Here is a 23,853-nt window from a genome sequence, read left to right as displayed (position 1 = left end):
TCACCGCACCGGTGGCTTAGGCACACTTATTTTTTTTTTCCCCAGAAGCCCATGATGCTTTATGAGATAACAGCCATGTTGGATGGTGATGTCACTTCCTGCTCGATTTGCTGTGCGCACACGTATTGTAAGAAAACTCCACCTCCTGCTTTATGGTTCTGCCCAATCTGCTGCATGCTTGCGTGAATAATTTACATTATGACGTCACAACCAGATCGATACCCCAGCTCTCAGTATTTCGTCTGAGTGGTACGTCAGCGGACCATAATGACAATTCTATGGCGATACTCGGTTCTTCTGCATAGATCCACTGCCCAGTACACTGTGTCTTCACTGCTAAATTGGGCCTGCTGTGCTTCTCACCATGTAGCGCAGATCGGGTAGTGACAGCCCCCCAAGTTGTGATGGGACCTGCAATCTCAGTGGTTAGCTTTGCTGCCTCACAGCTCAGGTCTCGTTGTTTGGCCACAATAATCAGCCCTCAAAGACCACCATGCATTCATAGCCCACTCTAAGTGAGGCCGGTTTCTCTGTTCAAATTGACTTTAATGCATTTTTCCGATTTTGGTGAAATTCCGGCACATTTCCAGGTTTTTCTCTTTACTACTTGAGATCTTCAGAAACAAATGTCATATTAATGAAAGGGAATCAGAAGAAACACGAAACACAAGTTCTAAATCGCTACGTCATCGATTTAAACCACAAATGTGTCCAACACCAGAAAAAGTAAGTGACTGCCTCAAACAGCTGACCAAAGTGAACTGATCCATCGACTCAGCTGACTGAGCACAGCCAGGCTTGATACTCTAAATGCTGCCCCTCGCCGTGACAGTGACGTCACCACCACAGGAACATGAGGCCTCCATCAAGGAAATGCAAGAAGAGATCAGGAATAAAGTGGCGGACATTGTCACACACAGGCGCAGCTGAAGGGCCCGAATGAGACCAGGGGGTGACGACGTGCACGGACCCTTTCTCTCTTCCCACTGCAGACCACTTATGGCCCTGATGACGCCACTTCCGGTTCTGGCCCCACTGATGGCACTCCCTCTGCAGTTATCTTTAGTTCTGCTGCTACTTTCAACAATTTTTGAACCTTTCTGTGGCTCCTTGTCTGTTCATTTATGACGCCATTTACTAACCAGGACAGGAAGACGTGTCTGAGGTGGCACCCTGAGAGGCTTCATCTCTAAACATTCAACATTCGGAGCCCAAAGGGCACAGCAACGACTCCCTTGGGTGGTCATTCAAAGCACTGAAGGCCTCATCTGAGGTCAGTCAAGTTCAGGACTCCATGCTAAAATGAGGGGCCAGCCATCCAAGAAGAACATCAGCACAAAGAAACAGCGAGAGACCCCCAGGCCTTTGGAATAAAGACAGACGTGGAATTCTGAGGATGGCAGTCTTGCAGTAAGGACATCATGGCGGGGAGATGCTTTGTCCTTATTGAAGGCACCAGGAATTGTGCACCTCACCTGAATATTCCCGTCCCCTCGTCTGTCCAAACCTGAAGTTGGAGTGTCTTTGGGTCAGGTGGCAGAATAAAACACAAACATCTACTACTGAATGGCTCGGAGGTTCTGGAGTGGCGAGTCAAAGTGCTAACTTGACCCAAAATGAGCAGGTGACACCCACCAACCAACCAATGGGGTTGAATTAAAGCAAAGAAGAGCAGGCTAATACGGCGAGGTGGCAGACTGGCATTGCATTCTGAGGGCACCTGGGTGATGGGGTGTTGAATAAGTTTGGCTTTCTTAATTTTAACACCGCATTGTGTGCCCACTCCGTTCAATTTCTCTGCCATTGTGCAGAATATACAAAAGTGGAGGTCATTAGGAGGGGGGCAAATTCTTTTTCACAACACTGTATACAATGCAAACTGAAATAAAACCAAAAAATATTTAAGAGCACAAAAGAGTGAATGAAAAGAGCGAGAGTGAAGGGGTCCTGGTTAGCCGCACAGACCCCCTAATTCCAGCACAGTCCTCCTGCTGGTCCCCCCACCGCTGGCCTGAGTTCTGCCCCCCCTGCCCAGCTTGCCTTTTTGCGGTCAGTCGAGTTGCCCCATGAAGTTTTGCTCTCACTTTTACAGCATCAGTTGAGGAGGTGACCCCCAGACACCATGCCATCTCCCCGACGGCATTCTCCATTGCCAGGCCCACCGGACCCCTTGAAACTGTAAAGGTGGGCCTCCTCTGTGCTCAGTAACTGCCACTCTTCAGCCTGGCACAAACACTCACAGAAGGAAATGACAGACAAGGAACTTCTAAGCAAAGGAGTATGTGGGCACCCAGCTGCCCATCAGATGAGATTTTGGGGTACTGGGCTGCACTTTAAACAACCACAAGTGTCCACCTCACCTTAACCTCTAGTACCCCAGCCAGTGCCCGCCTGGCCCAGTGCCCTCCCAACTCTCAGTTTCTTGGACAGATTCTGAGGTCACTTTCCATCCTGGTGGCACCACTGACATGCCCATGCTGCCACCGGTGAGTCATCACCCAGGTGGCACTGAGCAGGTGGGCCCTGTTTGTTCCTGCTGTGCTCTGGGGCACCACTTAAACCCGACGATGCTGCCAGGCCACACTCCATTCTTTACGTTTCTCTTCCTTCTCTTGTGTGACATGTCAGCTTTCACCTCCTTCAGGCCAAGGCCACCACCCTGGGGTGTCCATCCACCCTGACGAAGAGTAAAAATCAGCCATGATGGTGATGATGATGATGATAATACAAATGTAAATGGGCACTGCCTGGCATAAGCACCCGTAGGCCTGGCATTGCAATCGGGGCTGCACTGGCTGTTAATCAAAGGTGCATTTGGAGTAAAGCACTGCCATTGAGACTCGGGTGTTAATAATTGAGAGGGGTCAATGAAGAGAGCAGGATCAACATGTTGGCAGAGCGTCACTCGCTGGCATTTGACCCTCAACAGGAGTGAAAGTGTGTCGGGCAGGTTTGAATGTACCACACAGAGCGAGCGGCCAGCATGGCATTGGTCAAACTGAGCTCTCCCCAAAACGAAGTCAGCGCTTTCTTAATAACAGTAATAGTGATACATTTCATTTATATAGCGCCTTTCCTACTTAAAGATAAGCGGGAGTGAGGGTCTCCTTCAGGGGGTTCTTACCTGGCACATCCTTGCTCTTTCGGTAGTCGTCGAGGCGGGACAGCTCGCTGATGTTTCCAAAGCACAACTTGTTGTTGAGGTATAAAAGGAGGACCACCATCAGGACCACGAAGACCCCAACTGCAGACAGGAAGCCGAGCGCCTCTGGAGACACTGGGGAGAGAATGGAGAACAATTGGCAGCAAACAGGACACCCTGAACCTCACAACTAACACAAGCGCGGCCAGGGGAGGTCGGCCAGGGGTGGTCAGACAGGGGTGGTCAGCCAGGGGTGGTCAGCCAGGGGTGGTCAGCCCATGGACTCACCAGACTGCAAAGACCCCCACATATGATGTACTGTTTGATTCACTTTGCCGTCTACTTATACAAGATGGCAGGTGATTTGGGGTCCCCCTCCATTTTTAGGGTTACGAAAGCTCAGTAATTGAGGCACTTGGAGTGTCATTTCATGTCATGTCGAGATCGATGATCACTGGTGGGATATTTCAGATTCTTTACCGGTGGTCCTCGCCCCTGCCAGAAAGTGACAAATGACAGCATGTGGGCTATCGTGTTTCAAGGTCAGTGATTACCAATACAACGTGGTTGATGATTTTAGAGCCCCATACTAGAGACCTACAGACCACCCTGTGGACCTCCATCAGAGGGAGACAAGTGACAAACTGAGAATACTTAGACAGGTTTGAGACCTGAATCAGCACACAAGCCGTGTCCAAATCAACATCTGACACCACCCTCTGTGCCCGCCCTGCCTTTGTATGCTGTGGGCCTGGAAGGGGCGGATCGCTGCCCTCGAGGGGCACCTTGAGCAAGAAGGAGACAAGTCTGCTGGTGGCAGTGCCCCCTCTCGTCCCGGGGTGGTATTACTTACTGCAGGTGAGCCTGGGAGGTGACCCTCTGGCATGCATGCTGGGCACTTCACGCTAATTCAGACCCTTTCTGTGTTGTTTTGCTCTTTCTCTCTCTCTCTCTCTCTCTTTTGAAATAAATCTTTAATTTAAAACGATTCTCGGTTTCAAGAGTTTTCCACAGTTTCTCTCACATCTCGGGGTACGTCTCTTGGGAGATTTGAGGCCTTCTGAACCTAAAAAGCCGGTTTGCCTGATTGGGAGCTGATTAGGCTGAAGCCTGCAGGTGGCACTTGGGGACAGGCTGTCATGGGTGAGACCCTGGCCAGCATGCTTGGGCCCTCTTCTGTGGTGGTCCTGACTCCTCCTCGTCACACTCCTGCACTTTATTGATTTTACCGATTACTGTTTGTGTTATTTAGCGCTTTGTTATCATTACTCAGCTCTAGAAAGCGGCAGATGAAGGACTACAAGTGTTTGAATTGTAAATCAGTCGATAACTGGCAGTGCCACCCTTATTATTGTAATCAAGTGAGTGAACGGCAGAACATCACGGCATCCATTGAGTGTGGTTGTGGGCCACAGGTAAGGGGAGGCTTTCTGCAGTTTTGTCTTTTTTGATTCTCATATTCATAATATAATGTGATATAATATAGGGTGGCACGGTGGCACAGTGGTAGCACTGGTGCCTCGCAGTTAGGAGACCTGGGTTCGCATGTTCTCCCCGTGTCTGCGTGGGTTTCCTCCCACAGTCCAAAGACATGCAGGTTAGGTGGATTGGCGATCCTCAAATTGTCCCTAGTGTGTGCCCTGTGGTGGACTGGCACTCTGCCCGAGTTTTGTTCCTGCCTTGTGTCCTGTGCTGGCTGGGATTGGCTCCAGCAGACCCCCGTGACCCTGTATTCAGATTCAGCGGGTTGGACAATGGATGAATGGATAATATAATATTTTGTCTCCGTGGGCCAGGGGCTTTGGTTCCTTTAGGCCTGTGTAGGCCACAAGCCTGTTTGTTGAGTTTGGGGGCCAAGACTTACTTTGACTTGTGAAGCCCACCCTCTGTCTTTCAGGCCAGCCCACAAAACCCAAAAAGACTTGCAACGCAAGCCGCTGTGCCAGTCCAGGAAAGACTGAGGGGCTCAGATGGGTTAACGGTTGGTTCAGATCTTACTGATGGGCACAAGTGTTTCCAACAGGGGGTGCGTGTGTTGCAGTCGTGCACATCCCACTCCTGGTTACCACAGCAGACATAAAAAGACAAGAAACGAGCTGCAAAGGTAAAGAGACAACTGAGCCGACTGTGAAGTGCAACGTAAAGTAGAATAGAAAAGAAAAGAAAAGAAAAGAGAGAGAGAGCTGAAGACAACGCCATGGGAACATTACAATTATCTTACAGTTCTTCTCAATGCCCGCCTTTCAGGGGCATCTCTCGTGGCACATGCCTCTGAGCCCGTGAAGCTCTTTTCGATCCTTCGAGTTTTGCTCGTCTGCAGGCTTCACTGACATCAATTTCGTTTCCTGCCAGCACTTTCTGCCCACCCCTCCCTTGTCTGCCCCCTGCCAGGCCCCCTGCCCTTGTGAGACCTGCGTCTGCCCAGCTGCCTGAATGAAGCATCGGCTCTCTTTGTGGGTTGAAGACATTTCCATGTGTGGAGGATTTTAAAGCGAAGCCGCGCTCCCGATTCACACACCGCCATACTTATGTGCCAGCTGTGGTCACAGCAGGCTTGTGGGGCACCGGGACACGTTTGTGACCTGAAGGGTCCTGCTTGGCCAGGCGTACGAGTGGGCAAGTCGAGGAGTTCAGGACAGAACTTCAGGTTCAAAGACGTGACTGTGACTTGAGGTAATGAATGCTCGCAGAACTCAAATCTAAAATACGTGAGGCTGCACAGAAATATAATGGGGGCTGTATGAGGGGGGCACACATTTTTAGGAAAGACAGGCGGACCGAAGGGTGGGACAGTCGCCCAGATTGGAGTGCAAGTCGTCTTCATCAACGTGGTGAGCCACAGCTTAGTGAGAGGAGAGAGACTCCCGAATGCAGACAGTAAGGAGCAACATAGAGAGGAACGTACAAGTCATGGGGGGCTTGAGTCACCCAGATATTAACTGGGCTAAGCTGGCACATAGCGGGCACAAGAGCAGGAGACGAAATCAGTGAGCATTTATGTCGAGATTCTGTGTTTGGTAATAATCAGGATTGGGCCGAGGGGGCCGAGGGGCTTGGAGCACAACATGACACGACTGGGGGGCGTCTGACAAAACCTCTACTCAAATGAACGTCAGCATGGCAGACTCTGGGCGAGGAGATGTGCAGCTGGCATGTTACAAGGGTCTGACACGTGACGAGGACGAGTTCATCTGCAAATTCAGAAGCAGAAAGAAAAGAAAGGAAACTCCGAGGAGAACGACAAAGAAAGCACTGAAGACGAACGAGTGCGGCGCCAACCGTTGAAAAGCAACAGGAGGAAAGTGTGGAGGGGAAAGAGGAAGAGAGCACTCAGCGTGAAGTGACAGGGACCACCAAGGGGGAATCGCAGACTCGACAGGCTGAGACCCACTGAGCGCCAAGCGAGGGTCTGCTGAAACCCCCCGGGTGTATTTACTGAAGGCCAGTCGTCCTGGTCCAAGTCACTGAAGACCAGTAAGGTCAACATGTGTCGTGGTGACATTCGTGTAAATTAAAGAGCGAGCAGCACGTGACAGGAACATGGGGGCCATCAACATGTGCTCAGGCGGGGACAACCCAGCTGATCTGGACATTTAGAAGACTTCTGACAAAGACCCCCATGAGCAGCAGAAGATCAAACCTAAGGAGTGAGAACTCAGGGTGTGGGGGACACAAGCAGTTTAAACAAAAGGTGACGGGGAGACGAAGCTGTCCAGCAGGGGTCAGCGCTGGAGCAGCGATGACAAGGACATTAAGGCTGACAGTGACACCAAAGCAGCAGGGGTGGCAGAGGGTCATCGGAATCAGAACAGAGAGACCTGGAGAGCATCGGGGGGTCAGCCAGTCTGGGGGGTGTGAAGCTTGAGAGTGGGCCTGGTGACAAGAGAATGGCACGTTACGTTTATAGCGCCCTGCGGGGTGCAGGAGGCGTCACAGTCACATTTGGTCTCCACGAGGGTGAAAACACAGACATGGCGTAACCTTCAGGTGCGTTCGGGGGGCTAAGCCAGCTGGAGGATTTCACGCTCTTTGGTCAGTTGTCACATTTTAGTGTTTTTGTAACAGTGAGTGCAACTCAGAGATAAGAGAGGGTCACACATGCACATCGAGGACCTCCACGCAGCTCAGTGGACGTTTGTAATAACCCACCTGGACCAGAGGGGGCACCGCTGCTCACGTCATCATCTCCTTCTTTCCCCAGAGGGTCGAGAAGCCACCCTGTGAGGGTATTTGACGCCGGGCATCCCGGAGGGAGGCGTCATTACTGGCCAGAGCAGCCCACCAGATGGCGCTCCGCTAGCAGCCACGTCAAGCCCACCGCTGCTGTTTGTTTTGCTGTATTCCCACATACGGGACACACACTCCGTGGAGCGCCATTCGGTTTTGTCATTCCTGCAATCGCGCCACAGAAGATAACAGCAGGTGACATTAATAGTGGCCACAATGTCACGCCATCATAGACGGAGCACAAGCAGGCCGATGGGGTCTCAAGTGATGTGGAGATGGCAGGGAGCAGCAATCCAACCGGGCAGAACTCCTCAGGTGCCATCGGATTGCAGCCTGGCAGCCAATGAAGTCCATGACGGAAGTTAAGGGCACCCCCCTAATAGCCTTTGGCTCCCTGCAGCTTTACTGTGCTGCTGGCAGAAGTGGTGGGGGGTCTCGGACTACCTGGAGATTTGACGTTACAAAAAAGAAAAGGGGGACCCCCCAACAAGGATCGAGTGCAGCAAACAGAATCACCCCCGTGTGACACTGTGGGGACACAATAAAGCGAAATTAGCCCAAGAACTGAAAGCAGGCGTGCCAACTGGCTGATGCCAGCATGAAGTCACAATCAACGTGGCACCACAATGGACACTCGAGCCCCATGCCTCCTGTCTGAGTGTAAACTGGGCCACCTCTGTGTCACGTCTGACTCGCTGGCTGCAGGTCAATTCTCTCTGGTCTTCACAGTAAAATGGAGGGCATCAGGCGCTATATACTGTCACTTACTGTCACCTCTTGTGTGCCACTCACAGAAGTCCATTCATTTCCAGATTGGTGACATCATGTGTGTGTGTTTCTGTGCCAGCGGGTGTCTGAGTGATGTCAAAGTGACACGGAAACGGTGAACGTCCAGTAAACGCAGTTGAAGCCACACGGACTGTTATGGACTGGAGTTCTGAACGTTTTAGAATTTGTGCCATCTGAGATATCACAGCGGGAATCGGAGCGTCGCCATGCTGTTGGCAAAAACGGGAGTGGGGCACAGGAGAAGGAGCAGAGTCCAGAGGAGCGAGGGTCCAAAGCAAAAGGTAAAAACGAGAGCACACCGGAGCCAAACCGAAATTCAATAGCCGGTCGTCAGAAGGTCAGAGCATTGGGAGTCGCCAGGTTTGAGCCAATTGCAGGTAGAAAATGGCTGCCAAGATGACCTTTGAACCCCTCACCAGTCATCCCCCTAGCACAGCCACGCCCCTAGCAACCAGGAACTGCACCATGACAACCAAAACCACACAAAGCAAACAAAATGTCCTCCACCAAGATGTCAATTTAAAGTCAACTTCCATCCAACAGAAGAACTAAAGCCCTGAAACGACACCTGATGACCTCCATGGACTCAGAAAAGCCTGGAAAAGAAATGCAAGGAAACTCAATGGATAACCGGAACGTCCCGGAAAAATTAGTGTGCCAGATGTCAACCAAGTTGGTCTGCTGGGCGCCATACAGACAGACAGACAGGCAGATGGACAGACATGGCCGTCACCGTTGGTGTTTCTCTCTTCATACGCAGACACATCTAAAAATAAAGACAAAGCAGCACCAGAGGAGGTCCAGAGCAGAACAGCTGGGCCACCTGAGCCCCCTGGGGAGCGGCCCACCACCAAAGATGGAGGGAGTTGAGCCTGACGTGGATGGAGGATTCAAATAGATGTGCACAAATGTCAGGCAGCAACCACAGACGAGTGGACTAAGTGACCAAGCAGCGTGGTGGACAGCAGGACTTGGCCTGATCTTATTTTGGAGACTGAGATTCGTTCTCGTCAACATGGTGCCAACGTTGTAACCTGACTTTATGAGAGACGGGGCTGAGCCTAGGGGGCGCCACTGACCCTCTGGCCGGCGCGTGTCTAGCAGGGTCACCTTACTAATGTGAAGTCCTCGGTGCTGGAGACCTCCTGTCATTATTGAGGTCTAAAGGTCTCAGCTATCGTGTCACTTTAAAGAGCTCGGGTTTTGATACCCTTGGAGTTTCAGAATTGACCAGAGGGGGTCAGTTTTAGGACTTAACTGCATCGTCTCTTTCTTGTTTGTTTGCCAACAGAGAAAGTCAGTTTGGGGGTCCGGACTGGAGGTCTGACTTGTGGCTGAATAGCAGAGTCACCCTACACCACCACTGGTCCATGGTGTGTGACAGGAAACCAGAGGACTGGCACTGATTTGGTCTCTCTGTCTGTCTGTCTGTCTGTCCCTCTCTGCCCTCTGCCATCCTTCCTCACTGGCCAAGCTGCTGACCACCATGAAACAAAGAGTCTTAAGACAGAAGCTGCCCGGGCACTTAACGTGAAGTGTGTCACGTGCCATGATTTTATTATGTCACCAACACCCTGGCGTGGGACCCTGATGTCTTGGGGGTCGACATTTTCAGTTGACGCTCAGCATTCACGACTTCACGTTTTATTCAGTTTCTTTGTGTTCTGCTCCGTTATCACAAATGGGGTTTGGTTATTAAGAATTCCACGTTGACCTCTAGAGGAACATTTCAGTGTTTGGTGGTCTCAGGACTCTGAGCCCCCATTTCCCGACTTCTAGGAGTGTAAACCCCCCGTGAAAGCTGAGGGCGGACTGCACAAGTAATGCAGAGCAGAGAGTCTCATTTAGTGACACACCTGACACTGGCGGGATGGCACATCGAGGGCAAGGAGGTGCCTGCTGAGAAAGGACATCGACATTTACGGGTAAAAAAAAAACGAAAAACCCCAACATCTTAAAAATGCTTTGATGAATTTGACCGAAAATAAAAACTGAAAATCAGCCAAGCGGGTTCACTGATTTGTTGATATTCGACCACAATGCCAACGCGCCACGCCACTCGGGCACAAAGAGTAGCAGTCGTTGTGTGGCCTGTTTGCACCATCCCAGTGTATGCAAATGAAGACGTCCAACAGACCAAGAGGGGGCGGGGTCTCAGACAGGTGGCCATGTGACGCGCTGTCAAGAGGAAGGCCTGTGACGAGGAGGATGAAGATGGACTCCCACCCAGTGCTGACTGTTCATGTCACTGTGTGGACACGCAGCGGGGGTCCAAAGTGCAGTGAGATGGTGGCCACCATACTAGGATCTCTCATGTGACACAAATGGTGACAATTAGGGGGACGTTGCAATGAATGAATGAAACGCAAAGTCCCACACCACCAGAGGCGGGTCTGAAGTTTTCAGAAGTTTTTTGCTAAATTTGGGGTCTCAGGCCTGGGCCTCATGCGGCGGCCATTTTGATGATTCTGAGAGGCTCTCGGTCAAACTCAAGGCAGTCCAGTCGCAGTCCGGCGAACTTCACTTCCTCATCCGATGGGACCGAATGACCTCCCTGACTACGCTAATGAAGGAGGGGAAGGCAGACATACGGACAGCAGGTGACAAACTCGATGACAAAACTCCACATAGAGGCACACGAACATCCAGATGTTCACCGCCCCACCTGATGGACCTGCCAGTCCAGGCAGACATTTGGGCTCCCGCCCACTGGTGACGAGTCTACTGAAGAAGATCTTGTGGGGTCCTGAATGTCCACAACGCCTGGAATGAGCTACGAAAGTGGACACCAAGTGGTCATCTTTGTCAGAGTCGGCAGGGCCTCCTGTGCGGTTCGAGTGACGTCATTGGGTCCAAACCTACAAGGACAGGCGTCCCACCATTGCCTTAGGAAAGCCGGGTGACACGTATGGCGAGTATCCTCCATAATGTGTGAAGGGACATGTCACCACATGTCACCACCCCTGTGCCCATCTCTGCTGTCTGAGTGTCAGGGGTCACAGATGGAAAATAAAGGTGGGGGGCGAGTTGAAGGACGGTGGGCTGTTGTGGTCTACATAATAAAGTGGAGAGCCGGGGTGGCCAGAGGGTGTCAGACCCCCAGGGGGCGCCACTGCCTATTCAATGTCACACCAGCACCTTCCTGCAGTTGGCACAAACACAAACCAAACCAAGAGACTCAGGAAAAGTTCAGGAGGGGACAAAAATATTTTAGGGGCAGGAAAAGCCGTTGACACAAGCTGAAGGTCAAATGGCCGAACCACAGAGCCGTGCCACACCACACCATGCCACACCACGCCGTGCCACCATTTAAATACACTTACAATGATAACATCACGCATGACAATCCCAGCATCAGGCACCTGATCAAGAATGGCCATTCAAGCCTCACACAAAATGGCCACAGCAGTGCAAATGACCTCACCAAAATGGCCACCACAACTCCTGGGACATTAAGGAGACGACCCAATCACGTTGGCGAGTCTTGTGGCTGACACTAAATGAGCAGGAGCTTCTTTATGAAGGGGCAGACCATCCGCTGCGTGTGACACTCCTACGGGGTCTCCATTACACTTGAGCAGCCCAGGGGTGCCCACATCTGTCAATCTTTCCTTTGTAAAGGAAACAGCAGTGCCCGCTCCAGGCTGTGCCACGCAGCATTTATGCCCAGAGCAGGCCCACCAGTGCACAGGGAGAACCAGCACAGCGCTGCTTCTAAATCTGTCCTCTGAGCTGGCCTTGTGGGGTCTTTGAAGACAGCAAGATGACAGGCCACAGGGGCAGAGTGACCTGGGCGATGGGCCCCAGAACATGGCGCCCAGCCATTGATTCGCTGCGTGGCATCACACAGGTGTGCCATGTTGAGTTGCTCACCCTGGAAAGGCATGAGTCGAGTCCTCAGCATCGACCACCAGAGCTCACTCTGCCCACTAGGTGGGCGCTATATAACATCTGAGCAACCAACAATGGGCACTCAATGCCTTGCATAACCTGACCTGCCAGTGGCCACATGGTACAGATATGGAGAGAAGGACTTTGAAAGGCGCTATAAAGCACTGAACAGTCACAGGCTCAGGTTTCATCACCTCAGAGATGACTATAAAAGTAAACACGTTAGGAGTGTCCTTCACTTTGGAAAGGCGCTATATGGTACTGAGAGTCACAAGTTCAGTTGTCACCACTGACACTGCGAGTTACCCCGGTGGAGTCGAGTCACCAGGCTGACAATGTCACTGCACTGTCCTCTTCACTTTGGAAAGGCGCTATATGGTACTGAGAGTCACCGCGCCTGTCTTTGGTGACACTGACTGAGTCACTTCACTCATCTGACTTCACACAATAGAAATCTGGCAGCCACTGCATTACAGAGGTCAGGGTGGTCTTCACTCTGCAAAGGCGCTATATAATGTTGAAAGTCACAAATTCGCTTTTCCCCAAAAGCTCCCTAAGTGAGTCCCCTCATATCCTGGAGCTCCTGCTGCAGACCTGAAAATAACTGAACTCTAAACGTAAAAATCACAGCTTCTGTTGCACTGAGGGGGCCACGTCACCTCTCAGAGTCCCCACCGCACTGTAAGTGTGGGTCCGTCGGGGGGGTCTTCACTCTGGAAAGGCGCTATACACTGTTCAGACTCACCAGTTCAGCCTTTGTCACACTGGGTGTGTCGGCCATTACACACGGTTACAGCGACAGCTGGGATTTGGAAGTCACTTTGGATGAACAAACATGGAATTAAAGGTCGTGGAGAAGCTCAAGATCAGGGACCCGGAATGGTCAGCTTTTATAGCACCTTTCATAGTAGAAAACACAAAGACCAGCAGAGCCACTGATGCGCACGCCATGACGGCACAGCAAACCTCCGCGCCTCCACAGCTGAGAACTTCATAGCGCCCTCCACCTGCGGCCCCAGCAGGAGCAGATCACAGCTCAAGGCCATCGATCAATGAAGTGCCCACAAATCCACCTTCATGGCCACTGGAGAGAGCGCCCCGTCCATCATCGACCCCACTGCCTCCTGCCGCCCATTATATAGCGCCTTGCTTATCCCTTCAGTCTCGCCCGCTTACCTCAGAAGCTCTCGAAATGGAGTCCGGCCACACGGGACGCCCACCGAAGCCCCTCAGCTCTGCACCCGTCCTGCCTCTCCGAGGCTCCGACTTCATAAAGAGAGCCTTTGAAACCCGAGGCGCTCACCGGGACGTCACACGGCGGCTCGCCATGACACCATATGGCTGAGCGCCTATATGTCAGCACCGCTTCAATTATTCAGCGCCCGCGCGACACCCGATCTGCTCGAGCACAAGCGGAGCCTCGCGGGTCACGGTGGGCTGCGCCGATCCTCAGCCCGGGGGCTCCTCCATTGCTCGTCGGCCACGCGCCGCCCCTGCTTATAAAATTTCACAGCTCTGATTGGGCGACCTGCCTAAAACGGTCCGAGCACGGATTGACCCCCCCAGTCACAAAAGGCGAGCTCTCGGGGTCCGCCCTGCGTGTAAAGCGACACATCGACTCGACTGGCACTTCGGTCATGTCACTCGCGCCACCTAGCAGGACCAGGAGACGCGCGAGGAGGGACGGACAGAAGAATAAACGGGAGAAGTGAAGAAATGGAGGGGAGAGGGACAGCAGAGCCTTAAGCCCCCCATCTCTGGCGGCGAGCCGATGGTCTTCCTGCGCATTTTACTCCATGGAGCTCCTGATCGACGGCGGATGGCGGATTTAAGATACTCGTGGGAATCGGGGGGGTGGAGGGGGGGCACGTGACAGTCACCGAGGGGGTTAAGACCCTGATCTCTACAAAGATCCTTGGGATGGACGGACAGATGATCACTTGGAGGGGCTGACCGATGAAGAGCTGGAGAAGAAAAGAAAGACAGCAAGAAAGAAAGAAAGAAAGAAAGAAAGAAAGAAAGAAAGAAAGAAAGAATAATCAGATGGAGGGAGGGTTGGACAGATAGACAGAGCAATAGGCAGAATAATAATGGATGGATGGATGAGCACATAAATAAAAGGATGAATGGGCGATGGACACCTGGATGGGCGGGTGGATGAACAGACCTAATAAACGGTTGGCCGGTCGGCTTGAAGGAACGGACAGCATAGATGGATGGAGTGTTGACTGAGAGATGGACAGATGAGTGAACAGACAAGTATTCAGGTAATTAAGCAGAACAAAAATGGATGGCTGGATGGACAGGCACATGCTAGAAGAATAAATGGATGGACAGGCAGCTGGACAGATGGACTTGTTTGTCCTGTCCAGCCCCACCTAGAGGTTCACCTTGGCCACTGTGATGTCCTCCTCATGCCGTTCCTCTTCACTTGCATTTCTGTATTCCATTCACAGCTGGCAGTGACCACTCCATTGAACTGACTGTCCGTCTGCCATCCCTCACCACTCCAACCCCACCATCCTGACCCCTTCTGCTCTTTTCCCACTCCTCCTGGACTTCATGGTCAGTACACAGATGGCCACTCGTGTGGTCCTCAGTCAACACACCAAAATAAGCTGGGCAGCCGTGTTATGCCACTCAGGTGTCACAGCAGCAAATGGCATCTAATAGATAGATAGATAGATAGATAGATAGATAGATAGATAGATAGATAGATAGATAGATAGATAGATAGATAGATAGATAGATAGAAAGATAGAAAGGCACTATATAATAGATAGATAGATAGATAGATAGATAGATAGATAGATAGATAGATAGATAGATAGATAGATAGATAGATAGATAGATAGATAGATAGATAGATAGATAGATAGATACTTTATTAATCCCAATAGGAAATTCACAATATAGAGATAATAGAGAGGTGAGCTGCATTCTGTGAAGTGGTACGGGCACCTCAAGGGTGCCAAAGGGCATGGGGCTTTGCCAATAGGCTCCTCCCTGAGATGGAAGGGCATCTAAGGGGCAGCAGGCAGTGTGGGCACCTTTGAGCCATGAAGGGCTGCTCAGGGACTGTGTCACCCATTCAGAGGGGAGGACAGTGCCAGTCCTGTGGGCCGTGAGGTGGCAGCACATGAGCCTCTCATAGTGTCTGATCAAAGCAGGGGGTCCTAAACGGGCACCAGGAAGTTCATTCTCTTATCGTAGGTTATGTTAGGATTTCTTGATTACACGTCACATCATCTGAATGCCATGCGCTTATTGTTGGCGGGTAACACCCTGGGGTTTACTGACCATTGTAAAGTCATCTGCCATTGTTTTCTTGTCCTTTTCTATTCTAATTAATTGGATCTGAAGTGGCCTTGGAGAGCCAGGCCTTTAGGGGACACAAGGAGCTCCCATCGTAGGGACACCTGGGTCCATAAGAGGGCACTTGGTGGGTTGTGTTGCCCCCAGAAGAAATGAAGAGTCTAGAGATGGGGCAGGAGTTGAGGGCAAGGAAGAGGAAGAAGAAGAGGCCAGGAGGTGACAGGTGACATGCCACATTTGACAGTCGGTTGTGACCAGACCTGCCAGTGTAGCACTGCTTTGTCACTTTGTGCTCTTCCTCCTTCAGGGGTCTCTCACCACGATGTATGAGGAAAAGGGCAGCAAAAATGACCAAGAGCAGTGCCAGGAGGGTCCATATATGAAGCAGACACGCCTGAGTTCTGGATGTGGTCACCATTAGGGCGGCTGGGTGACTTGGTGACCCTAAGAGCCATGTTGTTGTTGTTGTTGTTGTTGTTGATGAGTCAGGCAAAGACCCCCCAGCTATCTGACAGCCATCAGAGGCTACAACAGCGGAAGCAGACCTGGGACACAGGGACATGGTGACACAGGGACACAGTCCTAGAGGTGTCACTTCCTCAATGGCAGTTAAATGACAGGCCTAGCTGGGCCACGTGACGATGACGGAGGGGGCAGACCTTAACATCTCTGGAGTGAACTCCACGCGCCAAGTGTGGTCTCCCGACCAGAGACGTCCCATGAGGTGTGGGACTCACAAACCATGTGGGTGGACATGAGGGTCACCTAACAACCGTTCAGAGTGGCAGAAGACCACCAGCTCAGTCCACGGCCCTACTGAGTGACTTTGCTACTCACACAGGGAATGACGGAGGAGCAAAGGGGGGCGCGGGTGGGAAACACAGCCAGCCTGAGCCGAGCCTGAGAGGCGGGTGCTGAATCTGTGGGCAGTCCTGTCAGGGTCTGGTCAGGACCTCCAAGAAGAACATGACAGCAACTTGGCTTTGGTCTGTAAAGTCACATCAGAGGGTCCGAGGGGAGTCGTCTGGACTGGCAGCACCAAACAGGTTTGTGTACAATGCCATGTAAGGAGAGCCATGGAGTGGAGGGGGCGCTGATGATTTGGGGGTCACAGCCAAGTCCACCCAAAAGTGTCCCGTGCACCGCAGGACAATGGGAGGCCATCGGCTCACTCAGATGCCACTCCGTCCTTCACCTCAAGATATTCAACACACCAGCAAATCTCCAGGAGGGCTTGGGTGGGCCGCATCTGAAGACCACTGAGACTGCAGGAACAACTCAAGCAGCTGATGAGTGATGGCTGATCAGGGAGTGGACGGCCACTTGTCACGGCAGCTTATCCATCCATCCATTTTCCAACCCGCTGAAATCCGAACACAGGGTCACGGGGGTCTGCTGGAGCCAATCCCAGCCAACACAGGGCACAAGGCAGGAACCAATCCTGGGCAGGGTGCCAACCCACTGCAGGACGCAGCTTATCTGAAATCGTCATTTGGCTGACGCCTCCATCCAAAGTGACTTACAGCATCTGAGCTGCAACGCCTTCCAGTTCTTTGGTCTGTTTGACTTGCTGAGGGTGAGACGCTGGTGTCAGCAGTGGGATTTGAACCCAGAGCTAATGCCTTAGACACTAACATTCAGGTGACATCTGTGACAGCTGCTGGGTGTCCCGATAGCCACAGAAGACAAGGAAGGTGGGCTTCATTCAACGCTTACATGGGAGAGGCACACAATAAGATTAGGGGATGTGAAAGGGGGCTACGTGCAATAAAACCTGAGGGAGATTATATAACACGTCACGTGACAAGACATGAAAGGCGCTATAAGACACTCTGACCGCCGTGAAAGGCGCTATATAAGGTCAAACTCTCGCGGGGACGCACCGCTAAGTCAGCCTACGTGATGAACGCGACCACCAGCCCCATGGCGCTGACCTTTCGTTAGTCGCCGCGAGCGATCAGGGCGGTCACCGTGGGTCACCTGCACGAGCCCGGCGTGCACCGAGGCTTCCTGACACAAACCCGAGGCTCAGTCGCCGGGAAGCGTCCAAACAGCGCCGGTTCACGCACGAGCTCGTCCACGGTTACACTCAGACAGCCCACGCCCGGCAGTGACCCCCGGGGGTCGTACTCCCCCTTCCTGTGGCCAAATCGCCCACGCCACCGAGACGATCTGAAGCGCAGGACACGCGCGCTCTTTGTGGCTATCAGCGGAACATCCGCCCCTCGAAACAGAACGTCCGTGGACGGCGACAGCGAACTGCCCATCGGCGACACGCATCGCCACGCGCGCCATTCACCCCCCTCCACGCACGCAAACAGAAAACAGGAGCTTACTGATCAGCACCGACAGGGACGAGCGGAGGTTGAGCGCCAGCAGGTCTCTCTGGAAACACATCCTGGTCCTCATCGGCGCCTCGACTGCGGGCTCGGGGGGCAGCAGCAGCAGCAGCAGCCGCTCCATCACATCCCCTCGCCGGCGCGCCGGGCCTCTGTGATTGGCGCCCAGACGTACACGGCCGCCATGATGCAATCCGCATGGAGACGCGAAAAGCGCGTTCACTCCGCCGGCACGAAACCCACCGACTGCGGGGCGGAGCGGAGAAGACGGACGAGCGGCGGCTCAGCTACGGCGCCCTGCATGGGCGAATCCGCGAAGCTGTCCGTGGTGCTGAACGCGCTCGGCGTCGGCCTCAGAGGGAATTGGGACCAGACTGGGGGGAGTGTGGTGTGACTGGACAGACCCCAAGCCAGAGGGGATCGTCAGATGCCCAGCGCAGAGCACCCACAGGAGGCTCACATTTTTGCTTTAATGGCCTGAGACCCCCATTTGAGGCGACGCCTTTTCCATGACCACTCTCTCCTACCACGCGTTCCTGCCAACAGAGGCCAGGCAGCTGAAGGTGGTCCGTCCAAAGCAGCACGTCCGTCATTGAAGAAAGCATCTGAAGCACACAACCAGTGACTCAATTGGCACAAAAGGACATTTGAAAGGTGGCACAGTGGTGATTCACGTCTCAGGTCCTCCTGGCATGGGGTTTTCATGTTCTCCCCATGGGTCTCCTTGACATGCAGCTTAGGTGTATTGTGGGGTGTGTGTGTGTGTGTTCACCCTGTGATGGAGTGGCGCCATGCCCAGGTGTTGGCCCTGCTTTGTGCCCTATGCTTGCTGGGGTAGACTGCTGCCACCCTGTTCAGGATATGCGGGCGTAGTAAATGGACCAAAGAAACTTTTAGAGTTCTGCTTGGTAACCAGACGTCTTCCTCTGGTGACATGCGTGCCACTGACGTGTGAAGAGGGGCTTTTCACTTTGTTGCCATGGGTTTTCCTGCTTTAATTCTACACCCGTCTGCCCGTCTTCTACCATTTAAATAAAACGAAATCCGCAGCTGCATTTCCTGTCACACATGGAGTGGAGCCACCAGGCGTGTGTCATGTTGTTCTGGTAGTGCAATGCCAGGTTTGCCAACTATAATGGCAGTCTTGGCGATCCCAATCCTAAGAGCTCCATGACACATAAAGTGTGTGAGCTGCCATGTGTAGGAATCGAGGAACAGCAAAGGGCAGAGCCAGGCAGAAGGCGGGCATCTTCTGGGGTATCTTTATTTAAAGCCAAATGTCACATTTTAAAACACACGCTGCGCTACTCCACAGTGTGCCATGGAGTCAAAGTGATTTAACTGGCATGCTGTGAACAAGTCAGCATGGAAGTGTAAGGCAAGGCGCTATATAAACGAAATTATTATTATTAGGGGGCAGTGTGTCTCGTTCGCCACCCAGAGAACAAAAAGTCTCCTGAGTGACCCTGGCGTTTGCCAACAGGCATTTTAGTTTGTGTGTCCAGAAACAGCACAGAGGGCCCTCCTTGCTGATGCCTACTGGAGCTGGCACCGCTCACATCAAGGACCATAGGTGAGGGTGGCATGGCACTGGGTGCTCGGGCAGGCTGGACCTCACAGTGCTCTCCTCTGGTGACTTTCGTGGCTCTGAAACGTCAAATCATTAAAATACTTCAAGCCTTTCACTAATTTACATAATTAGGCGTCAGCCAATGGGTGCGTAGCTTTCACTGAGAATATGTAAATGAAGTATTCAAAACAGGGCAGAAGACGGCACTTCACCAACCAATCAGCATTGGCCGTGTCCAGCTGTCCATCCATCGCCTTACCTGGTCAGTGTCACGTGGGTGCCAGAGCTCAACCCCCACCCTGCCCAGATAAGGTGGCACCCCAACACACCCACAGCAAGTGTACCAACAAGTGTGTGCCAGCTCTGCCAAGAATCAGGTGAAGCTGTGTGCCATCCCCTCTGCCCCCGACACTGCCTGGCCTCTGCCCTTTCAGGTTGGCCTCCATCTTGTTGCATGTCCGTTATCGTCACTGCAGCTGGCACTTGGGAGCCCCAAAAACTAAAAAGCCGAAGCAGCACGACAGACAAACGGCCTTCTTCTGCTACAAAAATGGACGGCGGTCATTAGTGTTACTTGTGCCAGGCGGACAGCAGCGGCAAGAAGAGCACAAGACTCAGGGGCACGGAGTCCTGTCAAGACAGTCAGAGGGGCTTCTCATAAATGACTGGCCAGCTCTCTGTGTGCCAACGGGTGAGGGTGTTTGACTTTGTAAGGCTCTATACAGAATGACGGACTAGAAGTGCACTCAGTGTCAGCCATGTAAATGACACACCCAGACAGGCAAATGGCAGGGTTGGCAGTGCCCAGTGCAAAGACATCAGCTGGCACAGCCTCCCCAGTAGGAAAAGACCCCCTTGGACCAAAAGGTGCATCACTGCTTTACAAACAATGAAAATATGGTGGGCAGTAAAAGACTTTGTGCCCTTCTCCATCTTCCTGCCCTCCTTTTGATGTCCCCAATCTGCTTTACTTCAGCTAATTGACATTCTACTGCTGTGACCAGTGGGACCCCCATTGCTGCCACTCGGGCATCGCTCTGACTGTAAGTTGATGTGACGGTTTGGTCTTCTGGACTAGAAACATCTGTAAAACCCCTAAATGTCTGGGCGCTGTGCCAGGGCATTGGCACTTTCATTTCCGTGATTGGCAGTACAGGCTCGGGTTCAAACAGGAAAGCTGTGTGTGCTGCCATAGACGGAGCTGGCAGGAGACAGAAGATGAATGCCCCTTCAATGATGCCAAACAAGACCACCCAAATTCAGAGGCCAAAGACAAAGCTGAAGTTCTTGTGCCAGGAGACGCGGACCTCAGGTAATCAATAAAGGAGTAAATCCACAACCTCGGACACAAAGACTCCGAGACCTCCAAAGCCGCACTGCCTAACCCAGCCACACATCTAGGTGGTCTACGGTATGTGAGTGAAGTACACAGATATAAGTATAGCGCCTTACGTCGGGGTGCCCCCTGGTGGTATTCAGGCTGCCGAGTGTGTTCAGGGGCTGTGAGGTGGTGAGGTGGACGTCGTCCCTTTGGATTTCAGCTGCTAAGTGAAGGCGCTTGAGTGACTTCAGCTGACATTAACTGTGACAAGCCACCAGTTGAAGTGAAGGACTGAGGGGACACGGCAGCCTGAGCCTCACCCTGTCACTCAGCTCGTTAAACTGGCAGGCGTCCTGCCAGCCTGAGCCACACAGCAGATATGCTCAGCTTTGAACCGTCGTCGGCGCTCACAGCCAAGATGAAGAGCAGACCCGGCCAGGGACAGAGCAGGGCACAACATGGCCACCCAGGGACCTCGGTTACCAGGGCGCCTGCTGTTGTGAGCCTGTGGCGGCCCACCGGGACCGAAGGTTACAAACAACGTGCTGTCACCAGCACTCCTGGCAAGGCTGTGACAACTCCAGCTCAGGGGAAGGTGACAAGAAACTGGCACTCTTAGAATCAAATCAGTTGCAAAAAAGCCAAAATTAGGAGGAGTGACAGGAGAGACGCTGAGTCCGGGGACATGGGGGCGTAAAATGACAAAAAAACAAGTGAGTGACACCAGGAGACAGAAAATGAAAAGTAAAGACTGGAAAGGGACATCTAAAATTTAGGGACATCTGATCAGTGGTCACACAAGTCATAAATCGGTCACCGGGGGGGCCAGGGTGGCACTTCAGGCCTTATGTGACCCCAAGCAGGTCATTACAGTCAGCTCTGCCCATTTAACTGATAAATTCAGGGGCCTTGGGGGGCACAGTTTGGTCTGACAGCATTAGGAGTGAGGCAGGAGCAACTCAAGGAAGGGACAGACGGAGACCCACAGGTCCAATCAGCATCTGTCCACCTGGCATCTAGCGCCTTAAACATCTATCTATCTATCTATCTATCTATCTATTATATAGTGCCTTTCACTCTATCTATCTATCTATCTATCTATCTATCTATCTATCTATCTATCTATCTATCTATCTATCTATCTATCTATTATATAGTGCCTTTCACTCTATCTATCTATCTATTATATAGTGCCTTTCTTATCTATACATTGATTGCCAAACATGAATATTGCCATATAAAAGATTGACAAATAAGTAAATATGAAAGGCACTACATACAGTAAGACATACTTAGTAAGACAGGCAGACAGACGGATGGATGGACGTGAAAGGCACAATACTTGGCTAACAGAAGGAGAGGCAGACTGAAAGGCGCTATATAACAGAGAGACAGACAGGCAGGGCGCCATATCATCGACATTATAAAACGCTCAAAGTTCCCTCCTGGATCATAAAGTCTCCGTAACCCTAAACTATACAAAGGGTCCCACGGGTGTAACCCCCTCAGCACTGACGGGCCGGTCAGGTGACAGTGTGGATGACCACCAACGGCCACAGACTTGTGAGTGTCCCGTCTGGTGGCTCTAAAATGGATGTCAGTAGGTGGCAGGAATGCCCACCCAATGCCCAATGACAAGCACATCCCAGGACCTCTGGAGGAATAAGGACGGGACGTCGCGCCTCCGAGGGACACAAAAGTCATGACAACGAGCAGAATAATGGAAAGTGCGTGGCGTCTGGATGAATTAAGAAGGTGGCATGTTAGTTTTCTACAGTTCTTCAGACAGGACCCTGGCATTCCTGACTGAGTTGGAGACCTGAGGTTTGGCGGAGGAGCAGCGTCTGTTTCAGATCCCAGACCCGGACAGGAGGCCATTAACTTAACACATGTGCCTTTGGCATGTGCCAGGATGGCAGAGAGCCAGGATAGAAAGACAATGGAAGAGCATGCAGGCGGGGCACAGATACAGTTAGCAGGCCCAGGGCCCTGGAGATGAAGGGCCGCCACTGCACCATGCTGACCACCAAACTATAGCGTTGAGCCCCCCGCCGTGGCCGACACTTTGTCTCCCTGTCATCACGTGCTTGTGTTCAGCAGACAGTCCGCTCCAGTGCCCGTGCCAGTGGAAGCAGGTTACCATGGAAACAGCCTCCGAGAAGCCGGGATGCACACACGCGTGCCCAGCTGTTCAGTTCAACTCAACTGGCGGATTTAGAGGAAGAGGAGGAGGAGGAAGAGCAGGAGGAGAGCACTGGGAGGACACCTCCATGATGAAGCTGCAGGACAGCAGAGACAACAGTTCAGGAAAGAGAGAAAGAAAAAAATCCACTAAAAGCTAGGGGGGCACCAGGTGGCAGCGAGGGGGAAGCGAAAAACCCAAGACCACTAAAATGGAGAAGTGCGGACAATGACTGACGAAGAGGAAGGGGTAGACAGCCAAACTGCCCGAAACGGTCAGACGGTGCATTGTGATGGGGGGTCTCTTCTCTGGGCCTTCATCCCGCATCCCCAATGATGTGTGTGTCTGACTGAAGAGCACTGACAGGGCAAACACACACACACACACTCAGACACACACACACTCGGTCTGGGGGTCAACAATGGAGTCGCCAATCTACCTGACCTGACCACAGAAACACCCGCAGAACACAAAACTACATGCGGGTGAAGAGGGCACACAGGATCTGGACCTGGAGAACTGCTAAACACTGCGCCACCATGCCACCTCAGAGCGAGAAACGACAAAAGCAGTCGCCTTAAATGAGGCCATGGAGGACGAGACTGGCACAGACACCGAAGAAACTGAGGTGAAAGGCACTATATGACAGATAGATAGATAGATAGATAGATAGATAGATAGATAGATAGATAGATAGATAGATAGATAGATATGAATGGCACTATATAATTGGTTGGCAGTGACACCACATTATCCCTCCAGTCACTGGCACACAGGAGTCGTTCAGTTGGTCAGCCAGGCTCAGTTCCATGCCAGGTCCATGCCAGTCTCACCCTCCTAGCTTTGTCTGCCATGCCGTCAAGCTTTCACAGACGTTAAGCACCTGCACCTTCCATGCCACGGTGGCCTTAATGAAGCAGGTGAAGTACGAGTGCCACACTTGGCCTCTGCCACTTCTCAAGCGCCACCCGCCAGGTCCACCACATGAAGTGACGGCCCCCCGCTTACCTTTTCTAATACAGACGAGCTCATGAACTCCACAGCTGCGTTCTCCACCTGCAGAAGAAATGGACATTT

General features: G+C 52.2%; 1 protein-coding gene across 3 annotated transcripts in view; it reads right to left on the bottom strand.

Moving 5' to 3' along the window:
• The window catches only part of LOC114647694 (synaptotagmin-14-like), a 77,358-nt gene that overhangs the window by 39,413 nt on the left and 14,092 nt on the right, over positions 1–23,853 (bottom strand). For 2 of the 3 annotated variants that reach the window (XM_051925441.1, XM_051925440.1), the window contains exons 1-2: positions 17,701–17,891; positions 3,125–3,277 (exon numbers count right to left, since the gene is read on the bottom strand). In XM_051925441.1, the coding sequence (XP_051781401.1) occupies positions 3,125–3,277; positions 17,701–17,827 (280 nt within the window). In that variant the 5' untranslated portion in view covers positions 17,828–17,891. Of the gene's footprint in view, positions 1–3,124; positions 3,278–17,700; positions 17,892–23,784; positions 23,833–23,853 lie in introns of those variants that run through there. The other variant, XM_051925442.1, reaches the window with a different exon arrangement.

This window comes from Erpetoichthys calabaricus, chromosome 3, assembly GCF_900747795.2.
Source record: "Erpetoichthys calabaricus chromosome 3, fErpCal1.3, whole genome shotgun sequence".
Classification (NCBI taxonomy): Eukaryota; Metazoa; Chordata; class Cladistia; order Polypteriformes; family Polypteridae; genus Erpetoichthys; species Erpetoichthys calabaricus.
The sequence above is the reverse complement of the archived record's forward strand: the minus strand, read 5'-3'. Positions and strand labels throughout refer to the sequence as shown.